Genomic DNA, 12,481 nt, shown 5'->3' on the forward strand with positions numbered 1-12,481 from the left:
TAAAGAATTCAAGTGAGTAAATAGTGAATAGGGAGAATCTTGGAAAAACATAAAATATTTTGCACATATTATTTTCTTTGATTAACGCGTGTTTAAAAGTGTTTTATTTAAACATAATATGTGGCACTAGTGATGAGATCCAGAAACTTGCAGTGGACCCCTTTAATAAATACCTATATAGAAGTATTTAATATTAATATTTACTTACTCGCTGGTAATAAGTATGATTTTCACACAGCTTTTAGCAATACTTCGGTTTGCGCACAAAATACATTTTCTTAGCAGAGTACAAATGTGTTTTTCGATAATCGCTACACATTCCAACTGCTGCGTCTCGGCAGTAGCGGAAGCATCTTTGTCCTTCCCCTTGGCACTCTTCGCCACCCGTATACGTTTCAAACGTATAGATATCACCCACGTCAATATATCCATCACAAGTTTCCTCTTCTCTGTAGACTCGTTGCTTACCGCCATCTCACACAGCATGTTGAGAAAGCTATTCGATTCCAACATCGCTATCCTTTGCTGTCTTTCCAATGGAACATCAGTGTGGGGCGTTGACCTGACTGTTAGAGATATTTGGTGCAACCAATCGCAACCGATAAAAGTAGATTTTTTCGCAGATGTCTCACCACCCTTATTTGGCCCCTTACTCATGTCCTTAATGGGATCGAATAATGCCTTTATATGAAGGAGGAATGTCCTTCCCTTTGCTCGGTACAGTCTCGGGCTTGTCAGAATCAAAGTCCCAGATTGTTGGCTGGCATCCAGCCCAGAGGACACCAAGACGGGCCCAGCTAAGATCTCCGCATTATGAGCCTGAAGATATTCCTCACTATTGACAGGATTCTCAAGATTATAAACCTCAAACTTCATTACTGAGTAATGCGAAGGTACCTCTGGTTTTTGACCAAATGGAGTATCTTTATTGTATCCAAACCCATGCACATTCTGTTTCAATAAGGTAACCTCTATTTTAGGTAAGTTTGACGAATTGACTGTATGCAATGTAAATCCAAATTCAAGGTGGGCTAAGGAGACATTGTAAGGCAGTGTTAGCTCCAACACTTGTTCGTCCCAAGTAGACGATGTGTTTTGGAGCCGCCATGATCTATAGTTTTGGTGGTCGGACCTAGATCTTTGAGCGGGCGATAGTTCACACCAAGACGCGGGCACTATGGCGCCATATGGTACAGTGGGATTGTGAGTGTATAAGCCAGTTAATGCCATCAGTGAGTTAAGATCAGATTCATCTAGCTCTGCTTTATTTGCAATAATCACTGGCGCCGCATCAGGGCCTGTGTCTTCTTTAGGGGCTTTCTGCAGCATGTCGAAATCAATATTCGCGAATTCATCTTCATTGGCTTCACCAGCGCAGTTTATTTTATCATCGTTGAGAGCGTAGAAATATATAACACCGTGTTTTGTGGACGCACTGAGACGTTCCACAGAAGCACAGTAAGTCACTGAGGAGAAGTGACCTTTTGGTGCACATTTCTCTGAGAGTAAATTAAACTCAGGCAATGAGTAAAGTCGCAATTGGCCGTCAACACCCACAGCAGCGAATGAATACTGCTTCTGTATAACTGGTGGCAATAAACATAAATCAATAGGGCTTTCATTATATGGTAATTCCTTAATTGTTACGGGATTATCTTCTAAAGTATAAACAGATGTTTTACTATTTATTTTATAATAAAGGAAATATGCTTTTGTGTCAGTATTGTCAGTCTTATCGTTTTGGTTACTACTTTCATCTACATCCATTTTAACATCTCCATCCGCATCGTATACGTATTGGAACTTATTTTTCTCAACAGATGATATAACCAAAAGTAAATGCTCTTTATCTTCAGAAGGCAATAGGTGAGTTACTTTACTATCGACTTTAAAGTGCAACTTATTAGGAAGCACAAGGCACTGTACTGCAATGCCTTGTGATACAACCTCTTCAGGAGGAGGATCACTATCAAATCCATCATTGGGATTAATACTGAGCACCGTGTGCGTTCCAGCTTTACTTTTATTAGATAAGGCTATCTTAACCTTATCTGAACTTTGAAGACCTCCATACCATTTCAAATCTGAGACTTCCAATGGTCCTTGACCAGCCATGCTGAGGTAATGCGTTATGGAATCCGTTTGAATTGCATCAGTCTGATCTACTACTTTGGTCCCAACCGATTCTGAATTTACACAATCCCAACTTTTAAGTTGCGATATTTGTCCAACAAAATTTAATACGCCCCCCTGCTCCGATTCAGGTAGTTCCGGCAGCAACGCAGTGGGGGGAGGGGGCGGCAGAACTTTATAATGTTTTTGTATAATAATCTTTTTCGGTTCCCATACTTTGCAATCCTCTTTACTTGAGGAGGCTTCTATATTAAAACCGGGAATCTCGTCGTCTAGTATATTTGTGCATTGTGGAAGCTCTGTATCGTCATCAGAATATTGTAAATAAATATTATCAAATAAATTTGATGCCTCTGATCTGTGTAATACTTTCTTACTGCCACCAGGTTTGTTGTGACTGTTTGATGTATGAATAGCTGTTGATGACCCCGCTAAAGAATTATGTATATCATATGTCAGTAAAAATAGCATTTTGTCTGTTAAGGAAAAATTACTTTTTGCCTCATTTTGATTATTCATCGCCTGAACATTTTCATTGGCTTGTCTATCTGGATCACCAGCGTCAAATAATACTTTACTTGAGTCAACAATGATGGGTTGCTTTGCAGGTGAAGGCAATGTTCTAGTGATTATAATGGCACAGACAAGAGAAGGCTTTGCTTTATTGGTGCTAGTCTCTTTCACTACAGACTCAGCAGTTTGTGCTTGTGGGTACGTCTCTTGTTGTGATGGCATACCAATAAATGACATTGCAGTTAATTCAACCGCATAATTCGCTGGAACAAAATAAAAAGTTCATTGAGATAATTATGAGTTCTAACTACGCAAGAGAGTGTAAATAGTTTAGGTTTTCCTTCATAACATTGATGTCTCCGCATTGGATATTATTTCCCCCCCTATATTTCAAAGTTGCTAACATAAGCATACTCTGACTTTTGTAACTGCCCCCATTTACTAGATGTAATCATTCCGCCTAACACTATTTGTACAGGAAATACATTACAAACAAAGAATGACAAATTTATGGGAAATCGGCCATCTTGTGTAATATTTTATTGTGTTAATAATTAGGCAATTTTAACTGACAATAAATAGAATGAAAGATATCTCGAGAATCAAGTATTTATTAGCCATAGAAACTGAGTGGCCTTCTCACAGATCATGAGAGGTCTAGGTCTGCAGTTCAATTGACGCAGTAGTTTTTGTATGTAACTTAGGACGATTAACATATCCATAAAAATATTAATACTTACACGAATCTTTCTCAAGGCTATCTGCCCAAACTTTATTAGTATCAGTTGTTAAAATACCACTAAAAATTGAGTCGTATGGTGAGATATGTAGGAATTTAACTAATTTGAGTCCACAGTCAAACTTCCATATATTGACTCTCCCCTCGACAGTGCCAGTTGCTATTAGGTCACCCGTGTTTCCTTTCGACACAATTTTAACATTTGCACAGGGCACTGCGCATGCTGTTGCATTTGTTACCTGTGACAAAACAAAAAGGAGAAAGTTAAAGAAAAAAAAAGGGTTTAGTAATGTCTCCGTAAGAAAGCTTAATTTAACGTAACTAAAATTGCCGGCATTAGAGAGTCGAATGTCCATTTTTCATAAAATTAATTAATTTCAATCACTTTTTTTCCTAAACCGTATAGTTTTAGATTGACATTGCTAATTTGTTTTCGCTATGGTGCGCATGGTTTGCGCACTTGGCGCCACAAAATAACACAACTGGAAGACCTAAAAAATGTAATTAAATAAAAACAAAAAATGATATTACGAACGGCTCGATCAAAGTCAAGATCAAAAATGTTAGTTCATTTAGTTCCAAAATTTACACATGATTTTTTTTAAGTCCATACATCTATACAAGCATCTATGTAAGCATTACTGTCTTTCGGTTTGAAGGGCGCCGAAGCTAGTGAAATTACTGGGCAAATGAGACTTGACAACCTAAGGTGACAAGCACAGTTGTAGTGCCGCTCAGAATTTTTGGGTTTTCCAATAATCCTGTGCGGTACTGCATTGTAATGGGCAGGCCGTATTAATAACCATCAGCTGAACGTCCTGCTCGTCTTGTACCTTACCATCATAAAAAAAGTGACAAGCGCAGTTGTGTATAGAATCCTGAGCGGTACAGCATTATTATGGGCGTGACGTACGTACCACTACTCATCAGGTGAACATCTTGGTCATCTCATCACTGTTCTCATAAAAAAAAACTACCGCCTAAACCACTTCGGAAGTGGCAAGAAGTAAGCAGAAATAAAGAACGCGACTTACCGAGAGCGGTACGTTGTGTGTGTACTCGCCGCGCACGAAGGGGCAGTTAGGTGAATGTCGCTCATGTTCGACCCAGGGCTCGTCTGACTTTTCCCAGCAAACGAGGCACACCATGCACGTGAAACACATGGCGCGGTCGTCCCCACTTGGCGACGGCTGGTGGTAGAAGCCGGCCTCCGCCATGCGAGCGGGTAGCGCCCACCTGTCAAAGTAATCACTTCGATATCACACCAATTTTTTTTATTTTGCATTGTCCATGTTAAAAAAGTATTAGGAGACATAATATAGTCACCCAACAAAAACCATGGAAAGGTTATCCGTGGGGACGAGATCGTTCTTATATACTTACATAAAATATTAATTTATTACACTTATTAGATTAAAATGACTTTAGACATGATTACTTTAAGTAAGTTTTTTCAAATTACTCTTTGCCTTTTCAGGGTTTTAACCAATACTTTCCGAACATTTTACAGGCAATACTTAATTTTAGAAACACTCATACGTCTGTGTGATGCTCTCATCCTTTCTAAATTTAATTATATGGGCACTGTTTATGGCCCACGACTACTAAGTTAAACTAAAAATGCCATACAGCGAGTGCAGAATGCGTGCGTTAGATTTTGTCGGAATATTCCTTCCCGTAGTCACGTTACACCATATATCAAAGAGGCAAAAGTACTCAAAATGGACGGAAGAAGGCATTTACACCTTACTTTGTTACTCTTTGGCATAATTGCTTGGAAAACACCAGCATACTTATATCAAAAGTTAGAATGGCTTGGACAGCACAAAGCTTTGAATATGGATACGAGGTCCGCTTTTCGTATATTAGCTATTCATAGCCACCGCACTGCTGCGTTTCGGGGACGTTTTAGGTATCAAGCCACCAAGTGCTGGAATGATTTGCCACCTCCACTTGAACTTAGCAATTCCATTAAAAATTTCAAAACAAAAATTAAAAATTACCTTTTTTTAAATTTTATATTATAATATTAACATTTATACCAACCATAATTTATATAAACATTTATTTATTATTAATAACCTCATATATTTTTTTTCAATCGTTAAGATCTAAATTATCTTCTTGTTAACATTCAATTTTTTGCCTTTATTGACTGATTTTAACTTCTATTGAATTAAATTCTTAACTATAATTTATTAATTACTAGTCGCTGCAGCTCAAAGACTCCATAATGTTGGGGCTACTGAAAACCAGTGCTACACTGGCGCCACGCCATTGCAGCTTAATACTGAGTTAGCTCCATTTGACATTGACTGCCGCACAGTACCTTTTTCGTTTTTAGCTATAATTTTATTATTTAATTGGTTTTATTTGTTAGTTCTAAGAATTTATTAGTCATTCTGGTCTGTTATTTAATAATTGTGTGGTGGTGGTTTGTAATCTATAAAATTTTATTCTATTCTATCCTATATGCCTTGTTAGATTTAGTTTGTATGTATGTATTTAGGTAAGACAGACTACAAAGGTGTTGTTGCTGTTACCGTTTTCTTAAAGCGAGATTTCTTTCATAATTACAGTGTTTTTTATTTTATCTTTGTATTTCTTGTTTATATGTCAATATTTTTTAATATTTTAACATGTAATTTGTAAATGTTCTCAATGCAACTATAATAACTCTCGGGGTACGACCATAACTACTCAAGCAGTATGAATTCTTTTGTCTGCTATATATACAGATATGCCTAAGAGTTTTATAGGATAACTTATATTTCAAAATATATAACTTGTCCAGCACTGATCATAGCCTTGCAAGACACTCAATGTGAGACCCTCAGTTGAAATGATTATCTATAATAAGTCCCAAACAATATTACACATACCATTAAAATTGAGTACTAAGTCGGGCCCGAATTTTATCCTTGGGCTTTGCCCACTAAATATCAATTCAGTGACTATGTCACCCAATTTCACCAATGTATTAGTTGCTGTGATAGTGATAGTGCACTCTAATAATAATAGTGGACTCTATATACCATTTTGGCTTATCTTTTCATATAGAATATTATATTTAATTGTCTCAAATTGTCCATGCTGCCAAGTAATATTTTTATTTAATATTTATGATTTTTGCTTTTTATTAGATTTCAGTATGTAAGACTTTGAAATTATTGCCTACAACTCATACCAAATAGCAACATTAATCATCCAAGAGTTTTAATAATAGTTAGAAGCAATAACAAACTTGTAGTCCATATGCGGCCATCTTTTGAATGTCTGCTTCCTCTCGGCCTCCGAATACATGACAGCTCTAGAGTCCTCTTCTCGAGTGTCAGGCATTAGTTCATTGGCTCTGTGCCCTATTGCTGACGCAATGGCAAGAGCAGGTACTCTTCTATTTTGTCCTTTCAACTCTTGAACAATTGCCGATGTCACCAATCTGAGTGTCGATTGTGGTAGTGATATAATTACTGTACTCCACTGAAAAGTAATTGAATTAGTCAGTGACATTTTAAAATAATTGAACTAAAATATCTAATTTTTTTTATGAAAATAAGGGACGAGACGAGAAGGACATCCAGTTGATGGTAATTCATACAGCCTGCCCATTACACTGCAGTACCCCTCAGGATAATAATTGAAAAACCCAAAAATTCTGAGTGGCACTACAATTGCGCTCGTTGCATTGATATATAAGATGTTAAGTCTCATTTGCCCAGTAATTTCACTAGCTCTGGCGCCTTTCAAAACGAAACACAATAATGTTTACACATTACTGCTTCACAGTAGAAATAAGCGCGAAAAGTTGTGGTACCCATAATCTAGCAGGCATCCTGTGCAAACATCATAGAAATGTAATTTTTTTCATATTAGCTTTGGAAACAACAGATAATTTGTGTTTTCAAATCAGTAACAAGTTTTTAAGCATAAACTACCAACTTATAAGTTACTCTAGTGCACTCACTTTATGTGCCTTTACACCTTTCCTCTCTGGGACAACATAAATTCCAGTTTTCAGGTCATTGATCAAATCTGGGAGTCCTTCAATAGAGTTTGCATCTAAAGTATCCACACACTGGTACAGCACCACCGCCTGTAGTTAAAGTAGTAGAAAAACAAATATATACAGGTAATTAAGACATACTACTTTTTATAATCATTGCTCGCACAATCCTTGAATGCATGATTCTGGATAAACACTAAGAAAACATACTTTGCAACCTAACTGTACTCCGAGAAACATTGGAGTCGAGTTCGCTGGAGTGATACATTTCACAGAGAATCCAAAGTGTGAAAATGTCTAAAAGTGGAGATCACTAAACTAACCTCATACTTACGGGTATTTAATATTTTAAATTAAATATTTTGGTAATATTATAAAGTTACATATTAATAAACTTTAGATTGAATCATACATATACATACAACATAACTTTTGTAAATATAAATTTTAATATACATTGTACCATTGAATTGAATTCAATTTTTCTTATTGAATCTACCGCTACTTTATAAAGGGTTGATCTAAAGAGAAGAAGTAGTAAGAAACTCATTGCCAATCATTTATATCAAGATTTACATTTCCATTGATATACAAATCATTTCAATTACAATATAATATGTAAAATGATGCAACAAACATACTCAAACGTCAAATAGTCAATGCCTTACAGGAGTAAGTCAAAAAAGTAAATGTAAAATAATACAAAAGTTATTGAGTACAGTAGCTGCATCATCCACACACGCCATAAATATATAAAGGTAGCGATTATAAATAAATATATATATAACTTTTAAGAATCTGATACCGAGTCTCCGGCAACAGTATCATCCTGCCACCATAAGCAGCGCCCGTTCATGAGCATGACATATGAGCCAGCCATCGCCTCCCTCAACCATATTTTAGGGAAGGAGACGACCCGTCCCGTGTTGCCGCCATAAGCAGTGACATTAAAGCGAGCATGTTGGAACCTGTTACGAGAACTCAAGCAAACAACAATAAAATAATCCTAATCAACATATCATGCACTACTCACCAAATACCTCTACTTACAATTTGACAATTCTGCTTAAACTTGTAATTAATATTATATATTAATATAATTTTTTTACTAACAGTAATCAAAAGCTCAATCTTTTAGGGTAATCAAATCAAAATCACATTATTCAGGCAGGTCAAGGAAACTTTTTATATCCACCTCCTTTGAGGGTTGAGCTTTAATAAGAACAAGTGGCAAGAAACTCATTGTAACAATCACTCACTCAAATATCATTTCAGTTACGATATATGTAAAGTGATGCAGCAATAATACTCAAACTACAAATACTCAAAAAAAATGTAAATTAATATGTAAAAACAAGAGTTATTGAGTACAGTCACAGCCAACTACTACTGTGTCAATAATAATAGTAGGCCATGGTACAGTAGATGCATCAATCCACACACACCGTAAATAAATAAAGGTATTTCACAACCATTTTATTAGCAATTATAAAAAAGAACCATGAAGAAGAGTTTCCAGCTACAGGATCATCTTGCCAACGCAAGTAGCGTCTGTTCATGAGCAAGACACATGGGGCAGCCATCGCCTCCCTTGACCATATTTTGATATATATATATATATATATTTATCTGATATTCGAGTACTGCACACACCACGAAATACAGAAATATAATATTAGAGTAACTACAATAACATATAACCGCTTACTCCTTATCATAACTTTCTGTGTGCGACATAGCATCCTGCACAAACAATATAAACTGTCTGAGGCCAATAATAACGTAAGGTACAGAGGTATAGTAAGGCTTGTTGTTTTTGTCACATAATTATATAAAAAAAATAATTTGCACTTAATAATTTTAATAACTTATTACTAATTTTATCACTAATTTTAATTTTATTCTTGTTATAAATCTTAAACTTTCAACTTTAAAGTTTACTTTTGGTTACCTACTAATTCACATCGAGAAAATATTGCAAACAATAATTATTTCAACAGAGTATCAAATTAGAAATTAATACAAGCTTTACAGCATACACACAATAATAACAGATATTGAAATATATCGTTTTGATTATCAGATATTGATACTCGAAATCTGAGATTCTCAAAAAAAGTGATATGACCCAGCCCTAACATGACCTAGTACCATATTATTCAATTATTCAATAGGGCATCTTGGTTTTGATAGAATCAATGGAATGATGTTTAGCATAAAATATATTCTTATGTATGTTAAAATTCCTAGACAAACCTCTGAATAAACCAGTTCTATTTTGATAACACTGTCTGGATGTAAAGCTGGTAAAGGCTTCTGCAGGAGGGAATGAAGAAGCATAACACCATTGTAATCAGTTCGGGCGCCTATTCCACTGCTGTCCCATGCGAACACTCTCTCAGCGCCTGACGCGTACTCCACACCCAGAGTACCACCCTCGTCTACGAATGAAACAAACACGGATGCCGGTAATAACTTCAATCATCAAATCAATATATCAAAGTTCTTGTTTACCGAGAAATGTCAAACGGCTTCAGTAAAGAAGTAGTTGTTTTATCAGGCCAAAAAAAACTTTATTGAACCATAGGCTAACATAGTTATCGTACCAAATTGATTATAAATACCAGTAATAATTAACTTTGATCTTACCCGCAGATAGACAGGATGATTGAAGAATTACACCAGAGTTCACATCCAAAACGTGAACATCACCCGAGTTTGTTTTCACTAAAATTATATTTAAGTCACTATGATACGTTAATGAAGAAACAGGATAATTCGTGCGAATATAGCCATCCTCTCGTAATTTCAAAGAATCATCGCCCATCGTGGCCGTGAATACATCTGTCTTTTCTACGTAAACGCCATTTGTAATTAATTTTTTTACGTCAAATGTCCTGCGTACATAGGTAAGTGGCCAGCTTCAAAAAATCACGCCATAGAGCAGTTTTTGGCGTAGAAATAATATAAAGTTAACACTTTATAACTTAGAATATTAACACTATAGAAGTAGTCTCCGCTTGACCCTTCAAGATAACAATAGATTTTAAAGGAGTACTCGTAGGTGTTATCGATCAAGAGCCACGCTTTCAGAAAATTCAAGTTGATAAGCATCGTTCCCTTAAAATACACATATCATACTAATAGTAAATAGGTTTTAGTGTTGATATCCCAGCTGTAACTGGCAACACCGAAACGATAAAAGATGTGTTACATCCTATGTCCAGTTGCAGTTTTATTAGAACTAAATGATATAAAGTGTAGTATAAGACAAATATAGCAATATTACGTGGCGCAGGCGTATCCTAGAATATTTAAAATAAAATGTTTTTGTTGTAAGTTGTAATAAGCATTATACGTTCCAAACAAAAGGGAAATGTTGAAGCCGTCGTCGCATTTGAGTTTGTAATGGGATGCTGGAGAGAATTATAAAAAGTGGAAGCAACGATAAGAGATATATTTTGAGCCACAGAGGCCAAAGAAAAACTAACAGAGTCCAGAAAAAAAATTATTTAATTAAATTAAAATAATTAAATTTAATTAATAACCAAAAAAGTAGAGTCCTAACCAGTCACTCACAAGAGAGGATACCCGAACAAAACCAAGCCTGCCGTTGGCTCCGAGGTGGCTTTCCTACCAATGTTACCACTCGCTTACCCGAAATCAAATAGATTGTCGAAACAGAAATAGTGCGAAACCGGACCGATCTTATTATCTTATCACCTTTGGCATGAAAACACGGACACGAATTTCTTGCTGGAATGTACGAACGCTAAGTGACGATAGTCGACGAGCTGAAGCAGAAGCTGAAAAGCTAAGATACAAACTGCAAATTCTCGACCATAGTGAAGTTCGCAGAAATTGATTCGGTGAACTGAGAACTTTCAGACGAGGCGAAAAGAGGCCTTTTAGACTGGAAACCAATATCAGTTCAAAGCCAGCATTGTGCAATGCTACGCACGTACCAATAGTGCAAATGAGGAGATCAAGTACGATTTCTGTAGCGCAATCAAGGACTACTTTCAAAAACATCCGTAGACAAGACATAGTCGTAATGTGTAATTTTAACGCAAAGGTGGGTTCAGACAATGTAGGTTGTAAAAGACAAATGGGCAAATATAGCCTAGGAGTACGCAACGAGAACGAAGAGCGTTTCTTGGAGTTCTGTCACAACAATGACCTAACCATCGGAGGGACTTTAGTTTTTCACGGAGGCCATCACAAATATACGTGGAACTCACCCGACGATGTCACTAAGAACCAAATTGACCATCTGGTTATTAGCTCTAAATGGAGAACGTCCCCTTTGGATGTGCGTAATCATAGAGGCTGAAATTGACAGTCACCACCATCTTGTAGTCGCAGAAGTGCGTCTCAAAGTATCAGCATCACAAGCGAATAATAATACGCCGAAAACATGCCGACCGTTTTATGTTAGCAAGCTCAGTAATCCAGACAGCAGCAACAAATTCAACCCCAAACATCGATGCTAACATCTATCGTCACGGAGTGGAATCGCATCAAAATGGCCTACACTGAAACCAGCTCCGTCGTTATTGGACATAAAACAAATACTAAGGAGGAGTGGATCATGGATGTCAAAAAGTAGAAAGGGTTGGGCCAAGAATATTGCTGATGGTACTCAATGAGCCTTAGCTTGGAAGAATCTGGAGAGATCGCAACATTTCCGTAAAAACTAAGACCAAACTGGTACGGACCCTAGTCTTCTCGATATTTTCGTATGGCGCTGAGACTTGGACACTGAAAGCTGCAGACGGCAAACGCATTGATGCCTTTGAGATGTGGTGCTGGAGAAAGATGCTCCGTATCCCCTGGACAGCATTTCGGTCTAATCTCTCCATACTGTGTGAACTCAGGATCTCCTCGCGATTCTCTTCCGAATGTCTGCGCAGAGTTTTAGAATACTTCGGTCACATCGCAAGGTAGGACGATGGAAACCTTGAGAGGCTACTTGTGATCGGCAAAATATTATATGGGAAGAGGCCTCGTGGACACAGTCCAACACGATGGTCCGACTAGATACGCACCGCCGTCAACTCTACGGTTCACAATGCCTTTCACATCGCCATAGA

General features: G+C 36.9%; 1 protein-coding gene across 1 annotated transcript in view; it reads right to left on the reverse strand.

Annotated features, from left to right (window-relative positions):
- LOC126966107 (baculoviral IAP repeat-containing protein 6-like) overlaps positions 1 to 10,290 on the reverse strand; it is a 70,513-nt gene extending 60,223 nt beyond the window's left edge. The window contains exons 1-7 of the mRNA XM_050809981.1: positions 10,038 to 10,290; positions 9,645 to 9,829; positions 7,350 to 7,478; positions 6,630 to 6,865; positions 4,420 to 4,621; positions 3,387 to 3,624; positions 209 to 2,909 (exon numbers count right to left, since the gene is read on the reverse strand). Coding sequence (XP_050665938.1) covers positions 209 to 2,909; positions 3,387 to 3,624; positions 4,420 to 4,621; positions 6,630 to 6,865; positions 7,350 to 7,478; positions 9,645 to 9,829; positions 10,038 to 10,215 — 3,869 coding nt within the window. The 5' untranslated portion in view covers positions 10,216 to 10,290. The remainder of the gene's footprint in view (positions 1 to 208; positions 2,910 to 3,386; positions 3,625 to 4,419; positions 4,622 to 6,629; positions 6,866 to 7,349; positions 7,479 to 9,644; positions 9,830 to 10,037) is intronic.
- Positions 10,291 to 12,481: the final 2,191 nt, after the last annotated feature.

Source organism: Leptidea sinapis, chromosome 9 (assembly GCF_905404315.1).
Source record: "Leptidea sinapis chromosome 9, ilLepSina1.1, whole genome shotgun sequence".
Lineage (NCBI taxonomy): Eukaryota > Metazoa > Arthropoda > Insecta > Lepidoptera > Pieridae > Leptidea > Leptidea sinapis.